This window comes from Macadamia integrifolia, chromosome 8 (assembly GCF_013358625.1).
Source record: "Macadamia integrifolia cultivar HAES 741 chromosome 8, SCU_Mint_v3, whole genome shotgun sequence".
Classification (NCBI taxonomy): Eukaryota; Viridiplantae; Streptophyta; class Magnoliopsida; order Proteales; family Proteaceae; genus Macadamia; species Macadamia integrifolia.
In genome coordinates this window covers 22,771,510-22,791,811 of record NC_056564.1, presented here as the reverse complement: position 1 = coordinate 22,791,811, position 20,302 = coordinate 22,771,510, and the positions used below count along the sequence as shown (strand labels likewise).

General features: G+C 38.3%; 2 protein-coding genes across 4 annotated transcripts; both read right to left on the bottom strand.

Annotated features, from left to right (window-relative positions):
* Positions 1-2,790: 2,790 nt before the first annotated feature.
* On the bottom strand, positions 2,791-5,801 carry LOC122087445. 3 transcript variants are annotated; one of them, XM_042656591.1, is made up of 2 exons: positions 5,577-5,801; positions 2,791-4,225 (listed from the first exon to the last, which is right to left on the bottom strand). In XM_042656591.1, exon 2 carries the CDS (start codon positions 4,197-4,199, stop codon positions 3,006-3,008), a length of 1,194 nt encoding a protein of 397 aa, XP_042512525.1. In that variant the 5' UTR covers positions 4,200-4,225; positions 5,577-5,801; the 3' UTR covers positions 2,791-3,005. The 3 variants fall into 3 exon arrangements, with proteins under 3 accessions (XP_042512525.1, XP_042512524.1, XP_042512523.1); XM_042656590.1 differs by having other exon boundaries at positions 5,588-5,800; XM_042656589.1 differs by lacking the exon at positions 5,577-5,801 and adding an exon at positions 5,403-5,569.
* A 12,279-nt stretch (positions 5,802-18,080) lies between these two features.
* LOC122086809 lies at positions 18,081-19,386 on the bottom strand. Its single transcript, XM_042655762.1, has one exon. It carries the CDS (start codon positions 19,384-19,386, stop codon positions 18,196-18,198), a length of 1,191 nt encoding a protein of 396 aa, XP_042511696.1. The 3' UTR covers positions 18,081-18,195.
* Positions 19,387-20,302: the final 916 nt, after the last annotated feature.

Below are 20,302 nucleotides of genomic sequence, written 5' to 3'. Positions count from 1 at the left end.
GGTTGTGGGGTCAGTATGGACCCGCCCTTTTCCTTTTCTTTTTCCATGAATGATAATGATAAAATTAATCTATATGTGTTAACTACAAGCAGAATACAACATCACATTATAAATAAAATGATGATAATCGATAAAACTTTTATCGCAACCCAAGGCTTATTTGCAATAAAATAAGCTCATTAGGTGACTTATCTACATCACTTTGATTAGGTATTCTCACTATGAGTGATTGAAATTGGACATCTCATGAACCTTGGAGCGAGGGATTCATGTGAATTTTTTCATCACCCATTCCAAGGAAAAAAGTATTTTGCTTATTTGTATGATGGTTTTGGTACAGGGAACCATAGTTACTCTTGGAATTGTAAATGAGCTTTAGTTAGATGTTGCAAATTGCAACATGAATACTTGTGATGCAGATGAAATACAGAAGTAGGCTTATTAGATTTGTTAAGGTTCTCATGGGTTTCACAGATTGAGGCTTTCCTCAGGCTCCAGTAGTATTACTGTGATCCCCTTGTTATGATGGTTTTATTTTCTCTCACTTTTATTTTTTTTTTTAATTATTTCTGTATAAATATCAAATACCCTACAGAACTTAAAATTTCCAAGGACTTCTGACTTCATGCTCTAACCGCATTTTGTGATATTTACTACAGGTGTTCAAAACAAGATCTCAAATGTGGAGGAGAGCATTTACATCCCTATTACCATAGCAGAGTTCACTGTTCTCATCTCAGCTTTCAATGTATGATGATTTTTCCATTTTCCATTTTCCATTTTCCTTTTGCCTTTTTCACCTCTTGTCAAGTATGTAAATGTCATTTGAATATCTAGCCACTAATAGTGCAATAAAGAGGGGAGGGAGTCCACTAATTAGAAGGATAACTGTTAGATGGCAGCTGATTGATTTTCACTCTCTGATCATGGTCCACCACTTGGGCAGGTGATAATCAAGAAATCACAATAAATCTGAATTCCAAATATAGAAAATCAACAAGAATAAAGCACATTTGAGAAAATCCAATTAATGGTGATTCATAAGAATAAGAAATAATATATCTTTGGCCAACCAGAATTCACACTTTTTTATGCATTTATCTTGATTATTTTGAAGTGTTCACTAATACTGTTTTAGAGTGGTTGATTGACTTTGAGAATTAGCCCATGAAATTTGCCATTGAAACAAACTGCTTATTATTATGAATGACCTTGTTTTATCCATGCATCGAACAACTCCCCTTTCTTGACTAAATGGTTTTGGACTCGGTGTATGTTTGCAGTTTATAATTCCATACCTTCTTGGTTGGCATGCTTTTGTAAATTCCATTAAACCAGATGGCCCTGGCCCTATCAACACCACCAATCCCCAAGTTTCTCTTTGGATGAGAGGAGGGAGCGCGAAGCCTAAAGAATATTCAATTTACAGGACAGCTGAATATTTGATTTACTGACTTCATCAAAAGTAGTACCTGTTGTGGAGAGATTCTGATACAGAGTTCAGCTTTCACTTTAGAATTTGGGGTTTGGCTGATTGAGTGAAGTGATGATTGATCATATTTTGATAATGTCTGTTCAAATCATGCTTGGAATGTTATGTAAACCATGCTTCAAATTTTGAAGGGATGCATACAGCTTTGTAGGTCAAAACTTTAGAGGATTACTTGTCATCTACACTGACAGATCTTTACATGGCCACCAAGTGCTCTCTTGGGTGCTCACCCAAGAACTATGGATACGTTATGATATTTATGAAAATCTGAAAATCTGGGAGTGCAAGGTAATGTTTCGAGTATTGGTGAACAGGCATGGATATACATATGATGTGTGACAATATAACAAGTATTTGATTGAATTAGATTTTAAAATTTGACATGTGACTAATCTAGACCATATTCCTTTTATCTAAGGATTGGAATGGACATATCATGCCCATATGGCAAAACAGATGTTTTGTGGCATTTTAAGATATTTTAAAAAACAACAGGCCTTTGTGATAACAATATTTGCCTTTGGCGATCATTGGTGTAGAATCAATAGATCTAATAAGGTGAATAAACAGTGACTCACAAGTGAAGCTCTAAGCTGAAACTTTGCACTCAGTCTTATTACTTATAACTGCCACGCATTGGATTCAATCGTTTTACCTCTACAATGTCCCTTAAGAGAAAAAAAAAAAAAAAAAAAAAAAGGCGTATCCAATGCACAAGAGTCCCGTCACTGCGGGGTCTAAGGAGTGTCAAGATATGACCTTCCTCTTTTCTCATTGACAAACCACTATTCAATTATAAATAGCAATTTAATATGAACGGTGAACTTGTAATACATGCAAACTGAGGCTTCAAGAAAAATTCAAACAAATTTTGGGATGAAAAGCATGTTTTAGAGAAATGCTATCAAACATCAATGGGGTTTGTTTGTCAAGGATTGGGATGCTCAACTTTAAGGACAGAAAAGCTTTCCTCAGGCATATCTGTACATAAACTTCCTAGGCCAATTTCATTCAATGTTTTCCTTTCCTAGACCAATTTCATTTAATGTTTTACTTTCCTAGACCAATTTCATTCAATATTTTCCGGGATATGGATTCAGGAATCTTAGGCCTTTGGCCTTCTTTCACTCTCCAAAAAAATGAAACATTTCTTAGTCAAGTACAACATAAATTGCACTCAAATTCAAGCATAAGCAGTATGTCCGCCTGCAAATTGAATGCTGCTTAGAACAATCTTATTCTTCTAGCATTCCTATGTTAGTTGGTGATGAATAAGAATGACTCTTTTTCAAGACTTGTTGAAGACGAAACACATCAGTCACCGAATTTGGGATCAACCATGAAGTCAATTCCCTTCGAAAACCAATGAAGGGTTGCCAAAGTTGACATCAATAATGAAAAAACAAAACTTCCAAAATTACTAGTTAGATACCATGTTTCCACCATTCATCAATAAGTCACAAAATCATGAAGGTCAAAATGCAGAAATCAACGAAATACCAACCGGCTTAGCCTATGCACCTTCATGCTGTCCAACTTCTGTTCTCAAATTCTCGATCACATTAGCTACCGAACAACATAAGCTAGCTTCCATAGCTAAAGATTTCACAACCACCTCCATCGATCTCAGCTCTTCATGAAATTCTGAATACAACACCAAGGAAGAGAAATGCTCATCCAGCACCAATCCAAGATACTTCACAATGGACTCAAGGGATGGCACCCAGTCACAGGCTTTCAAACCCAATACCACTGCTGCTGTCGGACAGAGGCCTGCCTGGGGAAACCTCTCGTACTTCCTCAACCACTTCCCCATGTACCGAATCAAACTTGACATCTCTGAACCGTCCAATCTACTGATAGAAGAAGACAACGTCAGTTCATCTAGGTTCGATGATGCAAACAAGTAATGCAGACAGAGTTCGGATGTAGAGAACCCGTCATGGGCTATCATCAGCAGGACTGAAGCTTGCTTGGCTAAATTAGATTTCTTCCTGGTGAGGTTTTCAGAGGCTACCTTCTCAATAGCTAAAAGAGCTTGACTTTCCCATTCTTCCCTGACCTTGACCATACTACCGAATGCTTCTTTTTGTGGAGACAGAAAAAATTTCAATACAGAAATAAGATCTGAAGACTGAAAGTCAGAGAAATGCTTGATACAGAGACAAATCAAATCCGATCTTTTTGCATCAATGAGAGACTGAAGCACAAATGTAGATGATGAATGACCAACAAGTCCTTGACTAATTAAAGTTTCCAGCAACTCCCAAAGTTCCAGTTGTAAACAAGCCTCTAAAACCAAACGTGAAACATCTTGAGCGATGAACACTCCCAACTTTTCAATCATTACACGGGTGTAACTCAAATCAGAAGGATCAACACCACAAGAAATACCAACCTTCTTCCTTGTTTCCTCCAGAAATGAATTCAGAAGCCCTAGACATTCTTCCCGATCAAAAGTTTTATTTTTTAAATTCTTTTTCAATTTTTTGCAAAACCGGCTCCCTAGTGCGATGATTTCTGAATCGGTTGCTGAAATCTGCCATCCGCTGACGCGTTTGAACAGAGAAAAATTATTGGAATCTTCATTTTTGGGCTTCAAAATGCATAAGATATCATCAGCATTTAAGATAATTGGATACTGTGATTGAGCGAAACGACCTGAGGGATCCGCCGCAGCCTTTGTGACTAGTTCGAGCAACGTCATGGGCAACCAAGATAGAAACTGAGCAACTACAACCAAAATTACAGAGCACATGCGTGAAGATCATAGTTAAAATAGGACAACAACAACATTCTTCAGGACGGCATGTTTTAAACGGCACGGAAATTGAACAGAATGGTAAAAAAATCCTGTCAAATATTTCAAAAACAAGAAAAAACAAAAAACCAAAAAAAAATAAAATGGACGGTACAGGTTTTAAACGTTTAGATTTGCAAACACGGGGACTGAAAAAACAACAAAATACACACAAAAATTGAGGAATTATTAACTATATGCCTGCATCTAAAGCTCAAAGCAACTATAACATCTACGAAAATATAATAATATCTGCATTTGATTCCAAATTCCACAGCACCTATCCTCTTTCCTCACCATTCTGTCTAGGGCTCGAGCATCTCCACTACCTATATGATACACACTGTCATATTGGTGGAAGGTAAGACATTTTTTTATACATGATAACAATTTATCACTTCGTCAAGAGCTAACAAATTTTTTGAACAAAAAGAAGAAGGGGACCAATAGCCCCAAATTCAATTAAAAAAATCCCGAATGTACAAAGCCTAAACAAGGCCAGAGCCTGCTACTGAAACAATAAGAGAGGACTGAACAATTGCCTTAGATGAAAACAAACATCAAAAGTTAGTGCAAGTATGAACTAGTGTAAGCATCAGCTAGTTTATTACATTCTCTGAAGACATTCAATGTAAGCATTTTAACTAACTCAAGAGCTTCCGAGTTTCACCCAAAAGTTTCTTTAATAACTCCAACCAGTACAAGTTGGGATGAGAAAAAGATTAACAGAGAGAATTTAATGTCAGTCTTCCCAACCTTGAAACAAGATTGTGATAAAGCAATTCTCTTCATATGCAACTATTCCTATACTACGCAGTGTGGGATAGTTCATATACATTTGAGCATCTCCACAATACAAAATTGTGTACTAAGAGTAATAGTCCATAATTAAAGCATCTCCATGTACACCAGAATGTAACAAACTAGTTGATGTTCTCAATAAGAGAAAACCCATATGAGATACAGCTAGAGTTAAAAGGAAGTCTGAATTGAAAGGAAAATAAGAGAAGCAGAGAGAGAGAGAGAGAGAGAGAGAGAGAGAGATTTGAAAAGGGCACCATCCTCAGACTCAGTTCAGAGTACAACCTCTGTTCTTCCATTAGATCTTACCTTTCTTGCTTCTCTTTAATTTTTTTTTATCAGCTAAGATCGATTGGTGTGACATAAATCTCTGAACCCTTAAATCAGAAACAAAACCACTCTGTTTTGGATAATCTCCAACATTGAGAAATGGAAAGAATGGGAAGAAAAAAAAACTGTTACACCAACATTCACCGAACTCACCACGCACTTACATGGAAGTGAGACGGCGAAACGAGAGGCGAGAGGCGTGAGGCAGCAGAGGCTGCAGAGCCGGCGCCGGAGCCGTGAGACCCTGAGGTAGCAGAGCCGGAGTGGCTTTGCCGCTTGGAGCTGCGAGAAGAGTTTGGAGTGGGAGAGTTGGAGTTGGGTGTTGGAGATGGTCTGATGAGAATGAGAGTCGAGACTCGAGATCTCTTAGGGTTAGGTTTTTATCATCTAATGGTTTACAATAAAATCTTAAGGATGTGAATTTGTAACCGGAACCGTTTATTGAAATCGAATCGATCCATTTACATTGAAATCGTAAAACCATTTAGCAAATGATGTGGTTATGGTTTCAAGTTTTAGGTCGATTAACTAAATGGGTTGGGTCAGTTTTAACACAAAACCCGTTGGTTTCAAACCGAATTGAAATCATTTAAATCAAACCGTTTAAAACTGTTTAAACCGATCCGATTAATCTATATAACAATTAAATAAAGCAGGGCACTAATCCGCATAACAATTAACAATTAGATTAAGTGTACATCCTACTTTGGTATGATTTATTGTAATTCAGTTCAAATTTAGGCTTAAAATCATGAACTTGTAATCCATATATGTTACTATTTGTTATCACATATGTTTTGGCTGAACCACCTGTTATTTTAATATTTTATATTGTAGAAGGCTGGATTTGGATGTTGTATGATATTAATTCTATATGTTTGAGAATGGCCATGTAAAGAAATAGCACTAAATTATCAAATTAAGACATACTATCGTTAATATAGAATCTCTTATTTGTGGTTGCCAATTATTTTTGGATAAGCTTATGATCTTCAGTTTAGAGATGGTTGCAAGTTATAACAAACCGATTGTTAACCATTTTACAAATCATATGGAATAAACCAAAATCGAAACCATTTAAAACCGTAAAATCAACACCATTTAGAAACCGTGAAAAGCAAAACCGGTTACTAAACAGTCATGGTTTCAGAAAGTGGAACCGTTTAGTAAATGGTGCCGTTAAGGTTTAAATGTGAACCGAACTGATCCGCACCATTTAAACTGAAACCGAACCAATTAACACCCTTACAATAAATCCTTAAATCTACCCCCTAAATGTAGCTTTACATTGGTATAGGGGTGTCAATCTTGAGCCCGCACCGGTAGGCTCGATCGATCCTGAGTTCCTGACTCACTTAGGACCTAACCTGAATCGGCCCGTTTAATAAACGTGTCAGGCTCGACATGTTTATTAAAGGTGCGTTTACGGTGCAGGCTACTAGCCCATCGGGCGCCCGACCGACCCGACTCGTTTAAGAAGCCCACTTGAACCGAGCCATCGACCGCCCGACTGACCTGACCCCTTTAAAATTGCCTAAATACCTATTTTACCACTACTAATACAAAATAATAACAAAGACTCTGTAATAAAAAATCTATGATAGATGATGTTGAACACGGTATTACATCCAACTTTGTAATAAAATAAAATAGGGTCTTTTGAGATGTTTTAATAAGGAGTGAATGAAGGGCAGAGAATTCTTCTGGAGAACAATCACTTCGGTACTTGTTATAATCTTTTTTTTTTTTTTTTTTTCCTTTCTTGTAAGAAACAACCATGATCTCATATATGATTAATTGTGGAGAGTTTTTGGGTGACCTGTACTATGTTCAAATGGAAGATTTTTGGACATTTAATCCACTTAAAAAAGGATTTTAGGGGGAGTCCGTTTAGACTTAAGTAGGTTCGTAGCCCGTTTAAGACCCGTTTAACATAGCTCGATTAAAGCTTGACACCGACCGACCCGATTACAAATTGTACCATGCCCCTCAAACCTAGGCCCGTTTAAGTAAACAGGCGTTCATGGTGTAAGGGTCTCACACTGGCAGGCCCGGTTAGGCCCGACCGATTGACACCCCGACATTGGTAGATATCATTATTTAAAAAAAAATAAAAAAAATTAACATGTATTAGTATTACATATTTTTAGTTATGTAATAAAAATTAGGAAGAGGGATAGGTTGTTGGGTCTCGATTGACACTGAGAGGGGGTAAATCAGTGTGCCAAATATTTTTTTCATTTTTCAGCTGTACTCCTGATGTGGCAATCACTATTTGCACTTCAATAGCGCAGTCTACTGATGCTGCCCAGAGCTGCTATGTATACTATTGACCATTCTTACTGTTGCATGGAACTTACTCACATAGCCTGTATTACTGCCCAGAGCTGTCTCATAATCCTCACAAGGTAATCACTGTCACATATATATAGAATCGTATTCACATCTACACTACACCACCAAATGGTCAGGTCTATCAGATGTACACACTCATCTTGCAGTCAAGCACTCCAATCCACAATACAAATACGAGCATACACATCCACAACACAAAAAATACGTGTTTCGGTCAGTTGCTACATGCACGGAGTAATGCCCACTGTTGGACTCAGCATTTACTCAATACTAATTATGACTGCACCCACAGCCAAGGGGAACACATTCCCAATTTCCACCAATGACATACAATGGCTAGGTCTTCACCCTAGTTTTCTCAGAATGATCTGAGAGGCCGCACCCACGGCAAATAGGTTTAGATAGTTGTAACTACCAAGGAACATATAGCCCATGTGTCCAGCACCCATTGAACACCAATAAAAAATAAAGTCGGGCTTATAACAATGCCTTTTAATGAAGCACTTATACATGCAAACTTTTCCCAAATAGACTGCAACTATCACTTAGGCATTTTATCAAACATCTTGCCTACAATGATTTATAATAATGGAAATTTAACAAAAGTGAGGTTACCTTGGTAAGGAATAACCGTCGGAGATGCAATAATGTCGATCTCCACTTGATGCGGACCACAACCACGTTGTCTCGGTGTCGTCAATGCTTCAACCCCGATTGGCACTTGGGTTTCTTGAAGCAACTCACAATAACCAAATTCTAGGTTCTTCTTCTTCTTATTTCTTTTCTCCTTGTCTTTACTTTCATGGAGTAACAATGACATTCACATTCACACACACAAAGAGAGAAAAACTTTCTTCTCTATTTCCCTCTTCTTCTCTTCTCTTCCATTTTCTTTTTCTTTCTCTTGGCAACAACCAATAGAGCTTGCTACCTTGATTCCAGCAGCTTCCTAAGCCTCTAATGGGGACTATGAGTCAAGTGCAAGAGGATGGAAGTCTTTCATTCAAATCTTTAGCCTTCCACGAGCTTTAACTCATTTTTTTGACCACCTCAGCAATCCCTTTGCCTGATTTCTTCCCTCTGGTGCATAGAGCTCGGAGAGATGAAGAATCTCCAACTTGAATCACCCAAATCTGAGTTAAAATGAGGGAGATATGACCATTTGAAGTTAGAGCAATGAGATAGCCTGAAATAGAATCTTCATAGGGGTGGCGTAGGCTACATCGGCGGCGCACGGAATAGAGGCGCAGATTTGGCCGTAGATTTCATCAAAAGGTATCTCTTAATCTGAGCCATCTGATTGAACCAACAGACAAAAGATCTAAACCATAGATTTTGAATCTCGATGATGTCATCATGACATATGCGCTGACATTGTCAGACGCGTTGTCGATCACCGATTGGTTGGTGTAGCGAGTTTCACGGTACGCTGTCGGCTAACTTTAATAAAGCTCCATCGATCTTGACCGTTAGATCGAACCGATCTGATATGATTGGCTCAGATCAAGATATGGAGAATCTCTTTATAGATTCTATGCACATGCGTTACACACAATCAAGACTCAATATGGTGAGGCGCCATACCATCATATCTAATACACTTCACCAATGAGAAGCCTCGGATAAGCATCTTCAATGCAAGCTCTTGCATGAACCGTCATATCTGAATCTGACCGACGTGGCTCAATTTGAACCGTGTATTAAGGATCCCTCTGATTCTCTTATATACATATAAGCCCCTGCCTTCATATTTCCAGTTCTAAACACCCCTTATCAACTAAGACCTTCAAAATCCCAAAATTCATAAAAGCCCTTCAAATTTCAAAAATAAATTCCGAAAAATCCGCTCAACACCGAGAGCATACTGATGAATTTTTTGTTTGGATTTTCGAACAAACTTTACGGAAACACTTATAACTTTTTCATACAATATTCAATTGAGATGAAATGAAGTGCGTTGGAATCATAACTGGACGTTCTACGGCTTTCCAGAAGAGTCAATCATTTGACTCAGCTATAAAAAAAGACCAAAATGCCCCTAGACTTTTCCAATGACGCATCTTTCTCATACGGAATCGGAACGTGATGAAATCAGAACCATTGGAAATATTGGATTTTTGTCATATTGTTATATGGAGAATACTTCCTTTAAAAAATTCATCTTCAATGCCGAAATTACCCTCAACTGTAACAATTATCGTAACTTCTTCATACGGTATCGGAATGCGACAAAATTAGATGCACTGGACTAGATAAATTACAATATATATTTTTTGTGAAGAAACGATCTTCCAAAAATGTCATTTTCACTACAAAAAATGCCCCCAAGAGTAAATAAGCTAATTTTTCCAGTTTTGACCCATAAACCCGCACTACATACTAAGGATGTATCAAACCATTCCATGCATACCAAGCGGCTATGTTATCTCATCGGTGACACTGGACACTATCATGTCATCATTTCCATCTATGTCACCCAAACTGGCCACGTCATCACTGCAACATGGTCGGGTTACCAACAAAGACAACCATAAAACAACATAGGTATGCTAGTAGGTTACCTAGGGACTAGGTATGCTAGCAGGATTTTAATCGTAAGATTTGATAATCTTAAATAAAACCGTTGGATCGAAAGATGAAATACAAACCTTCAATGCACCGCTGCTACACCTTTTTTCTCTCCCCTCTTTCTATCTCCTTTCTCCAATTTCCCTCTACAACTGTTCTACATTGGGGAAAGAAAAAAATATCATGCTGTTTGACCTTAATCCGACTACCCTTGGCAGCAAATTGATCAATGAGGACTGGTAACGGAAGATAGAATTGCAACTCAACAAGTTAAGGTGACGAACGAACCAAGACAAAAGGTATAGAGAGAGGGAGAAAGTTTTGGGAATGCCCAGAGCTTGTCAATGCTGATTTGGATTCGAAAACTCTCCAAATAGCAAAAGCTGCAAGACAGAGAAGCAGATAAGAGAAGAGGAAAGAGAGAAGCCGAAGTTAAGAGAAGAGGCGCAACTTGTGTTCATGATCTATGTTATGTACGGTGGTGGCTTGCATATAACACCATCTGGATGAAATCGTGAAGGTGAAAAAAAGACGAAATCGAATTCGTAATCTTTCTTCTCCTTCCTCTCCAAATCTTCTCATTCTGTACATAAATTGATTTTGGCTGCAAAAGTTTATGTACTTTTTTTTTTTTTTTTTTTTTTTTTTTTTAGAAATTTATGTAGAAGAGTTCATCCAAGGTAGGTTTTGGCTTTCGTTGATTCGATCTCATATCGGAATTGTCAGAATCTCTAGAAAATAGAAATGGAAAGACCAATCAAAAATTTTTTTTTTTTAATAAAAAGGATTTCCGCCCCATCGTAAGATCCCAACTTTTACTTTATTTTGGTTCTTTGTGTTTGGACATCAAATGTAGTTCTCTTTGAAACCCTACAATCTTGTAGGAGTGAAAATTATAGATGGTCTTGCAGTTGGGCAAAGATTCATGGCCTGATAGCGTCCTCTGTAGAGAGAGAGAGAGAGAGAGAGAGAGAGAGAGAGAGAGAGAGAGAGAGGAAGTGGGGGAGTGACATTTTTGGGATGGGAGGCAGAGCGGGGGACAAAGAGGATGGAGAACGGTAGAAGAAGAAAGAGGAGGAGGAAGAAGACGGTGGAGCGGCGGTATTGGGCAAATCATGTAAGACAAAGGTTACAAATGACTGAGATTTTTTATGTTTCATCTAACGGTGAATAATCACTAGTATACTTAATTCCTAGGTGACCAGTTAGCATGCCTGTCCTTTTCCCTAAAATGTAATATATACTTAATGTATAATGGAAGAAAGGGATTCAGAGAAATGGATATGGAAGTTCTTTACTGTCGGATAGCCAAATGAATTGAATAATAATTGATCGGAAACTAAGATTACCATATTCATATCCTCTTAGTTTTTGGATGGATTCGAATAGTTTCTGGATATGCGTTTTCCGAATACGGATACTCCTAAACGAATACGAATATGAATCGAATATCGATTTTCGACTATCCATTTACATCCCTACAGAAAACTGCCTGATCACGTGGCCTCTACAGTCTACACTCATATACAAGGTCGAGCACTCTCACTGGGCCCATATTAGTGTAGGGGCCATATGACTTGGCAACAATCTCTTGCCCTAAAAGAGAAAAGGGAAGCTGCCTAGTCGCATGTCCCCTAATGCCCATTCATGTTGATAACCCCTATGTGCACTCTCATTAGCCACATGTTTGTGTAGGACCCACATGACCATATAGTGATTTTTTGCCAAAAATGGAAGAAGGTTGTATGATCGCGTGGCCCTGGCACCCAAACATAACACACAAAATTACTACCTCACCCCTTGTGAAATAAAAAATCACATTCATATTGATGCCCTTGTGTGCCCTCTCATTTGCCCTCGTATGCAAGGGCCACATGACCAGCCAATGATCTCTTGCTCATGTTAATAATATTAACCACACATATGACACTATTTTTCTGTTTGTCACAGTGAGGTGGAAGAATGAGTATGTTAGCAAAAAAATGTTTAAAACGACATTTTCACACTTTTTATCGTTAATTTAAACACGTTTGTTTCTCAACAGTATTGGAAATAAAGGCATGCGGCCTATATTCTGTTTTTAAACGTACTTAAAATACGTTTCCCACCCTCTTGGGGGCCATTTGATAACACTTCTATTCCTGGAGAGTACATGTTGTGAGGACACTTCGGAGGAATAAAAATAGCGTTTGGTAAAACTATTCCAAAAATGTCCTTAGAATAGGAAAAGAACAGAAACAACTTTTGATAGACACTTTATATAAATTCACTTTTGAACAATAAAATCAATAATTGCATACATGCTATTATGGTCAAATTTAACTTAAATAAGGAAATAATTTGTTATGAAATTATCTTTTAAAATACTATTACTTAAAGGAAATAATAAAATTGAAGCATTAAGAGTTTCCACATTTATCTTAATAAAAAAACAAAAGTTTACTATTCAAGTTTATAGGAATTACAAAATAAAAATCATAGCTACAAATAGGTGTCTTGAAATTTGATTACATAAACAATCAAATCAGGGGGCAACCCTTATCTACAGCCATCTGATTTACAATTTGTATCCTTAGCTCGTTCATCTGTCTTCCTTATGTATGTTGATTGCCCTGATGGATTGTAGTAGAAGTACCAGCAACATCACCATCTTCTTGTTCTTCGCGAACGTTGACTACCCGACTCTCTCTTCATTAGGATCGTAGTAGTCATCTTCCCCGAATTGTTGAAAAAGTGCATCTGTTTTACCATTACTCTTTGAATACTTATGTAATTAGTCCTTTTAGTTCTAATATTTTTTCAAGTGAGAGAAAGCCCAAATAACTTAATGAGATATGAAATCAGAATTCATGCTAAAAATTTAAGATAATGTTTCATAATCAACATATCCAATAATCAGAGTTAATTGCAGTGAATACATGCTAAACAAAATTTTTAGTATTCATGATTGTCCCCATTAATTTGGGACTAGGTTTGTTAATTGACATGCTAATCGTCTCTATTGGGTACTATCACATCTGGTGCATAGAGATCATGTTGTTTTATGGTTGTCCTTGTTGGCAACCCAGTCACGTGACAGTGATGACGTGGCCAGTTTAGATGACGTGGATGAAAATGATGATGCATCAGTGTCCAGTGTCACCGATGAGATAACAGAGCTGCATGGTATGCATGGAGTGGTTTGATTCATCCTTAGTAGGTCGTGCAGGTTTCTAGGTCAAAACTGGTAAAATTGACCTATTTACGCTTGGGGGTATTTTCGGTAATAAAAATGACCTTTTTGGAAGACCACTTCTTCATGAAAAAGATATATTATAATTTATCTAGTCTAGTGCATCTGATTTTGTCGCATTCTGATACCGTATGAAGAAGTTACGACATTTGTGGCAGTAGAGGGCAATTTCAGTATTGAAGATGAAATTTTTAAAAGAAGTGTTCTCCATGTAACAATACGGAAAAAATCCTATCTTTCCAACGGTTCTGATTTCCTTGTGTTCTGATTCCGTATGAGGAAGATGCATCATTAGAAAGATCTAGGGGCACTTTGGTCTTTTTACATGACTGAGTCAAATGATCGAGTATTCTGAAAAGTCATAGAGTGTCCAATCATGGTTCCAACGCACTTCGTTTCATCTCGATCGGATATCGTATGAAAAAGTTACACGGATTTCCGTGAAGCCGATTGAAGAATCAAACTGGAAAATCAACAGATATGCTCTTGGTGTTGGGCAGGTTTTTCAGATTTTGATTTTGAAATTTTAGGGGCTTTTACGTAATATTTAGATTTTTAAGGTCTTAGTTGATAAGGGGTGTTTAGCACTGGAAATATGAAGGCAAGGGCTTATGTGTATATAAGAGAATCAGAGGGATCCTTAATACACAGTTCAGATTGGGCCACGTCGGTCAGATTCAGATCTAACGTCTCATGCAAGAGTTAGCGTTGAAGATGCTTATACAAGGCTCCTCATTGGTGGAGTGTATTATATATAATGGTTTGGCTCTTCACTTGATCAATTTTGCTATAGTGTTACGCATGTGTTAAAAGGGATGGAAATAGATGCCATTTAATTTGATATCATGAGATCTAGATTAAACAAGATCTAAAGATCTTGATCCAACGGGTGTAATCTATTTTAGCCTTCATGAGAGATAGTCGATAGCCACCGTATTTTGTGCTGAAGTAGCCAATGGAGCGTCGACAACGTATCTGACGTTGTCAGCGCCTATGTCATGCTGACATCATCAGTTGACTTGGTTAATTTAATCTTGCGGATAAGATTTATTAGCCGTTTGAATAATTTAACGACTCAGATTAAAAGTGGATTTTGGATTAATCCGATGGCCCAAATTTCGCCCCTGTTGTGTGAGCCGCCGGCCTAGCGTACACCATCCTCCGAAGATTCCATTTTGAGTGTTCTGGTTGGTCCAACTTCAAATGGCCATATCTCCCTCATCTTAACTCCGATTTGAGTGATTCAACTTGGAGATTCTTCATCTCTCCAAGCTCTACACAAAGAGGGAAGAAATCTGGCAGAGGGATTGCTGAGGTGGTCAAAAAAATGAGTTGAAGCTCGTGAAAGGCTAAGGGTTTGAATAAAAGACTTTCATCCTCTTGCACTTGATCCATAGCTCCCATTAGAGGCTTAGGAAGCTGCTCGAAACTAAGGCAGCAAGCTCTATTGGTTGTTGCCAAGAGAAAGAAAAAGAAAATGGAAGAGAAGAGAAGAAGAAGGAAATAGAGAAGAAGTTTTCCCCTCTCTTTGTGTGTGTCTTGAATGCCTCTCAAAAAATATTTTCTCAAATCCAATTAATGTAGTTTGATAGTTCTTGTTGAGAATACTATTTTTCCATTCAAGCTTTATTTGCAAGGAAGACTAGAAGAGGAGAAGTAGAGAGAGAGAGAGAGAGAGAGAGAGACGATGATACCTGCTATATGGTGGGAGAACCATTGAAGAAGATGGTTGAGAGCTGAGACCCCGTTTCTAGGGTTCTTGCAAGGGAAGCGGGCAATCTCATCGTTTGGATTTTTGTGGGATTTTATCGGAAGTGGTTGGGAAAGGCAAGGGGTTTTGTTCCTCTTTAAGTTGTGGAAAAAACAAACAAAACACTTTTTAGGTGTTCTTGCATTCTATTCTATATTTATTCTTTTTTCCTGGTTCACTCCGCGAGAATACAAAAATGAAACGGACGTGCCAAACATGTTTCTGTTCTATTTGCATTCCCACGGAATAGAAGAACACCAAAAACATTCTTGAGGAGTGTTATCAAACAACCCCTTGTTGAGCATAATGGCTTACCAAAACTGACCATATCTCCCGATCCACTTGAGTTTTTTACCAATGTTAAACTGACTCAAAGAATTACATTTCTCATAGAATCACCTTCAACTTGCATTCAACGCACTACCCCAGAATTGAGCTACAAACTGATGCATCTATAAAAAATGGTTTCTAAAGCGAATGACTCCCAACCCCAAACTGAATATGCACACTCTGGGAATGTGTTAGCCGTATTGACAATAATGAATAACATCATAGACAAGCCATATTGCTCAACAAGACATTGGACTGTTCTTTTTTCTTTTTCTTTTTCTTTTTTTTTTTTTTTTTTTTTTTTTTGAGGGGGGGGGGGGTTGGTGTGGAGGGGATTGTATGAAACTTGGATTTATGTGTTGATCCCTGTCCCTGCTCATGTTGGTCTTCTTTTAGACAAAAATATCCAAATCACGGATTCTGTCACAAACACATTTGACACCCCGTGTAGCTTCACTGGTCCAGAGGCATTGTGTCTTAACAGACATCTCTAATTCGAGTCTTCTCACGACTGACCTGTTACACGGGTTAGGTGTGACTGTACGTAACTGAGGTTTACCCTTGGACCTGAACTGTGTTAGCAAAAAAAAAAAAAAAAAAGCCACAAACACACACATTTGTGCCAAAAGCTTGGTGTGCCAGCTTGGCGATGTAGGTTCTGAGTTGTGACTTTTGAGTTAAAAATGCCGAAGGAAACTGAATTCTGTTTGAATTTCCAGTATAACCCTTCCTGGACGCTGTGAGAACAGGAGCACTGGGTTATGGCCCCTTTTAAAACAAAATAAAAACACATTTGATTGCACCAGAGCTTAGGATGAAATGACAAATCTCTTCACAGGACTTCTTCAAAATAAATAAATAAATAAACAGAGCATAGTGGCCAAGAACTGCCAATAACCCAGATGCTCCACTTAAAAACTGTGGATCAGCTACTTCAGAATGGACCTGCATGAAACACACTTCAAAAATATGGAGATGAAAGTTCATGAAACCTTGAACCTTGATCCAGTGGTCCCATGAAAAACACACGCACACACACACACACACACACAGGCATACAAACATGAATACTCCATACATGAAATGCTCCAAAATTTGGGAGCTTTTGAAATTGATGCTCCAACACCCTAAACCAACACCATATTCTGGTTCCATGACATGGTTTGGTTGCTGAGAACCTCATTTATTGAATATAATCACAAACATAACAACTGAGATTCACACCCATATCCAATTAACAACTAGTTAAACAAAGTTCTCCATTTTAGATTAATCAACAAAATCCAATTTACATGAACATAATTCTCCTACTATTGACCAAAAAAATAAATAAATAAAAGAAAAAGATCTCCCACACTGAGCCTACTGATGATTTCCCCTCTGATTCTCAATCGAAGGCAGGGGACTCATTAAAGGCAAGGACATGCTGAGCATTAGCCTCCATTCCACAGGCACTTCTAGCAAAGGTCCAACTATGTGTCCCATTGCCTCCTTGAGACCACCAGAAAACAGAGATAAATTTATAAATACATTCTGTCAAATAAATTGGTAGGAAGGGATAACATGGAGTTGTATACCACTTTTCCCGCATCAGTACATGGTGAGCATGGAGCTCACTTGTTTCAAAGAAAAGAGGGATCCAAGAGCAAAACTTATGTCAACATATAGGCTATAAAGTGACCCATGTGCTTAAACACTGCATTTAACATGACAAATTCAATAACTTCGACAAAGAGAAATCCGGGTGGTGGTGGGGGTGGGGTGGGATCAGTTGTTCACCTACATCAATATTGAGATGGACATCAACGATGGTGAAACTGACAATTACTTTATTACCTCTTAAACATAGCACAAGGCTTTCTTATAAAAATATATACCACACAAAGTGAGGCTTCTCATAATATGCTCTATTAAGCCAAATATGAGAAAAATCTCCTCCCAATTCAACTCAATCTAACAACTACATTATTTGGCTACAAAATTCTGTTCTGCCATACGCATGACCATATCTTCCAAATTTCTAAGAAATTAAGAACTCATTTCATTTTACGAGAATAAATGATGAATATATCTTGGTTTGGAAGATCCATCATAAGAATAATGTGCTTAGCAACAAGATCATGCTGCACAACAGCCAACTTATTCAACAAAGCAGGAATGGAGAGCATTAGCATAACTACATCCAAGAAAGTACCAAAGAACTCCTGGAAACTATTTTTAATGCAACAAGGTTTTGAACAAAAGTTGGTCTACAGAACAAATCAGGATTGACAGAATTGCACAGCTTCTGATATAACAAACCAATATAGTATTACCAGCACCAGCAGAATATAGAAACTTACCAAAATGAAAACAAGAGCAAGAAAAGAAAGGCAAGGGAAAACACAAAAGTCAGGGAAAATCCCAGTTAAAATCCATGTAATGACCAAACTAAAGTACCTGTTATTTAATTGGCAATGTACCCCTCTCTGTCACAAGATGACATGAACATGGTCATAAAATGTCCAATTGGTACAAAATCACACTCTTTAGATGCATCAAAACTGCTTTCTTTTGCTTTTAAAGAGCTTTTCTCTTTTGGAGTACACATATATGATAGAACAGAAACATAACCCAGCCATGGATACTGAAGCCCATGGAAATGGAGGATCCTTGAAGCAAACAAGAGAGGCTTCCAGTTCTTGTGACGCATAATAAACAAGTGAGTGGATCGCATACAAGTCATGGTCAGAAGACCTCAAGTAATATAGAGCCATCTCGAAGTCCAAATGAGACAATGCAGAAACAGCTTTATCCAATTTGTACTTGAACAAATTCCACCTTTGCACAAACTCAACATGTCGATTCTGTTTTAGCAGATTCTCCGCACCATGTCCAGATATTGAATCAAGCACATCAAGTGCACTCGTAATAGTGTAATTCAGAGATGTCAGGAGGACATTTCTCCGGGCAGCATCCTTCTGCACGAATGACAAAGATGAAATCTCCGAAAATGGCCCAAACGGGGTCTGGCCAACACTCCAGGTATAATCCACCAGAGTGCTATTATGTCTAGGGCTCCATAACAGATGGGTTGGTGACACTCCCCACATACTCTGGAGAATCGAACCAACAAGGGTTCTCTCAAGTTCCCTAGTATGTGTGATCACATGACGGCCATTACAGGCATAATCAATCACTGTCCGACTACTCCTTGTCCTCACTGCAATGACCATATCTCTAAAAGCAACCGACTGGTGGTACCGATCAAGCAACATCAGCCTATCAAAGTCCAAATCAAAAACATAAACCGGAAGAACCCTACCGAAATTCTCCTCCCGAATACCTGTGGCGCTCCTCAATTGATCCGCAGAATCAGACAATATCTGATGCAAACGCTTCGAGTCCAAATACTCGCTGACTACCAAAGTATAATTATCAAACAAGAACCTCGTAGTGTAAGAATTCATTGAGCGTGAAATTGCAAAAGAACAGATCGGACAGTCTGAGAAAGTGATTTCATAAGTTTTAAACCTCAATGCCTGATCACCCAACAACAAACCCCCATCATTAACCTCATCCATAAACGTTCTCTCAATCGATTTCCAGTCCAGACCATGCACGTCGTTACCTTCAGACCCATGAACATGAATAAACTGCACTATAAGCGAAGTCTCAAACGGAACCGGAATCCTCAAAGAAGGAACCAACAGAACCTGATAGGCACTCCAAACCAAAGACGCCNTCATCATCAAAGGGGGAGGGAAAAAAAGAGGGTGAGAGCCACACTCAGGTCAACTCCACTGCAACAGTAAACATTCTCCCAAGGGGATACCTGGTCTTTTATCAGGAATATGAGCCCAGATTAAGTTTATCTGGGGCAAATGCCTTGCTCTCCCAAATAAGACAAAACTAGTCAAGAATGGTATGGCCACCAATCCAATGTGCCTCCCTTCTGGGAGCAAGAGGAAACCATCATCCATAGTTCCCACTATGGAAACACTATTAAGAGAGTTTCAAGTATGCATTTCAATCTACGAGAGGTTCCTTCTGACAATCAACATCAAGCATAGTGCATTCTCTTCATTGGCTGTCCTTTATGGAACCCTTGTTGAAACCTAGGACTTCAGTCATTTCTTTTGAAGAAGCACGGCTCTGATTTTGGCTAGAGGCATTGTTGTTTGTTAATATGATGACTAGGAGGGGTGTATCAACCTCCTTCCCTTCTTTTGATTGGCCATAGATGATAGACATAGTCTAACAGCACGGTTGATCCTTAGTTAGACACCTAAATTGCAGTCATTCGTCCCTCATCAAGAATCTTCCTTACTCAAAGAACTTAGCAAGCCATTTGAATTCTTCGAGGGTCAGTGAGGGCCTTTATATTCACCTTTTCCACTGCCGCATGATGAAGGGCCGATAAGAAAAGGGAAACAATTGCTGAGAATGGTGAGATATCTTAGAGTTGAAAGGGGAGGGAGAAGAATCGCACAAGAGAAAGGGAGGGGGAAGAGAATCGCACACGCACATTAGCCCACAAACTCTTCACCAAAACCAATCTCAATTCATTCTTTCAATCTAATATGTCCATTAGGTACAACCAATTTATAGGAAAAATAAAAGACAAAAATAGAAACTCAATTGAAATAGGAAACTACCCTAACA

Bases quoted from the DNA above. Each gene is read 5' to 3' on its own strand.
- LOC122087445 (XM_042656589.1), bottom strand. From the start codon at position 5,457: ATGTCACACCAATCGATCTTAGCTGATAAAAAAAAATTAAAGAGAAGC. The intron at 4,226-5,402 runs GTAAGATCTAAT...TTTTGGTTGTAG, and splicing joins ATTAAAGAGAAGCAAGAAAG to TTGCTCAGTTTCTATCTTGG.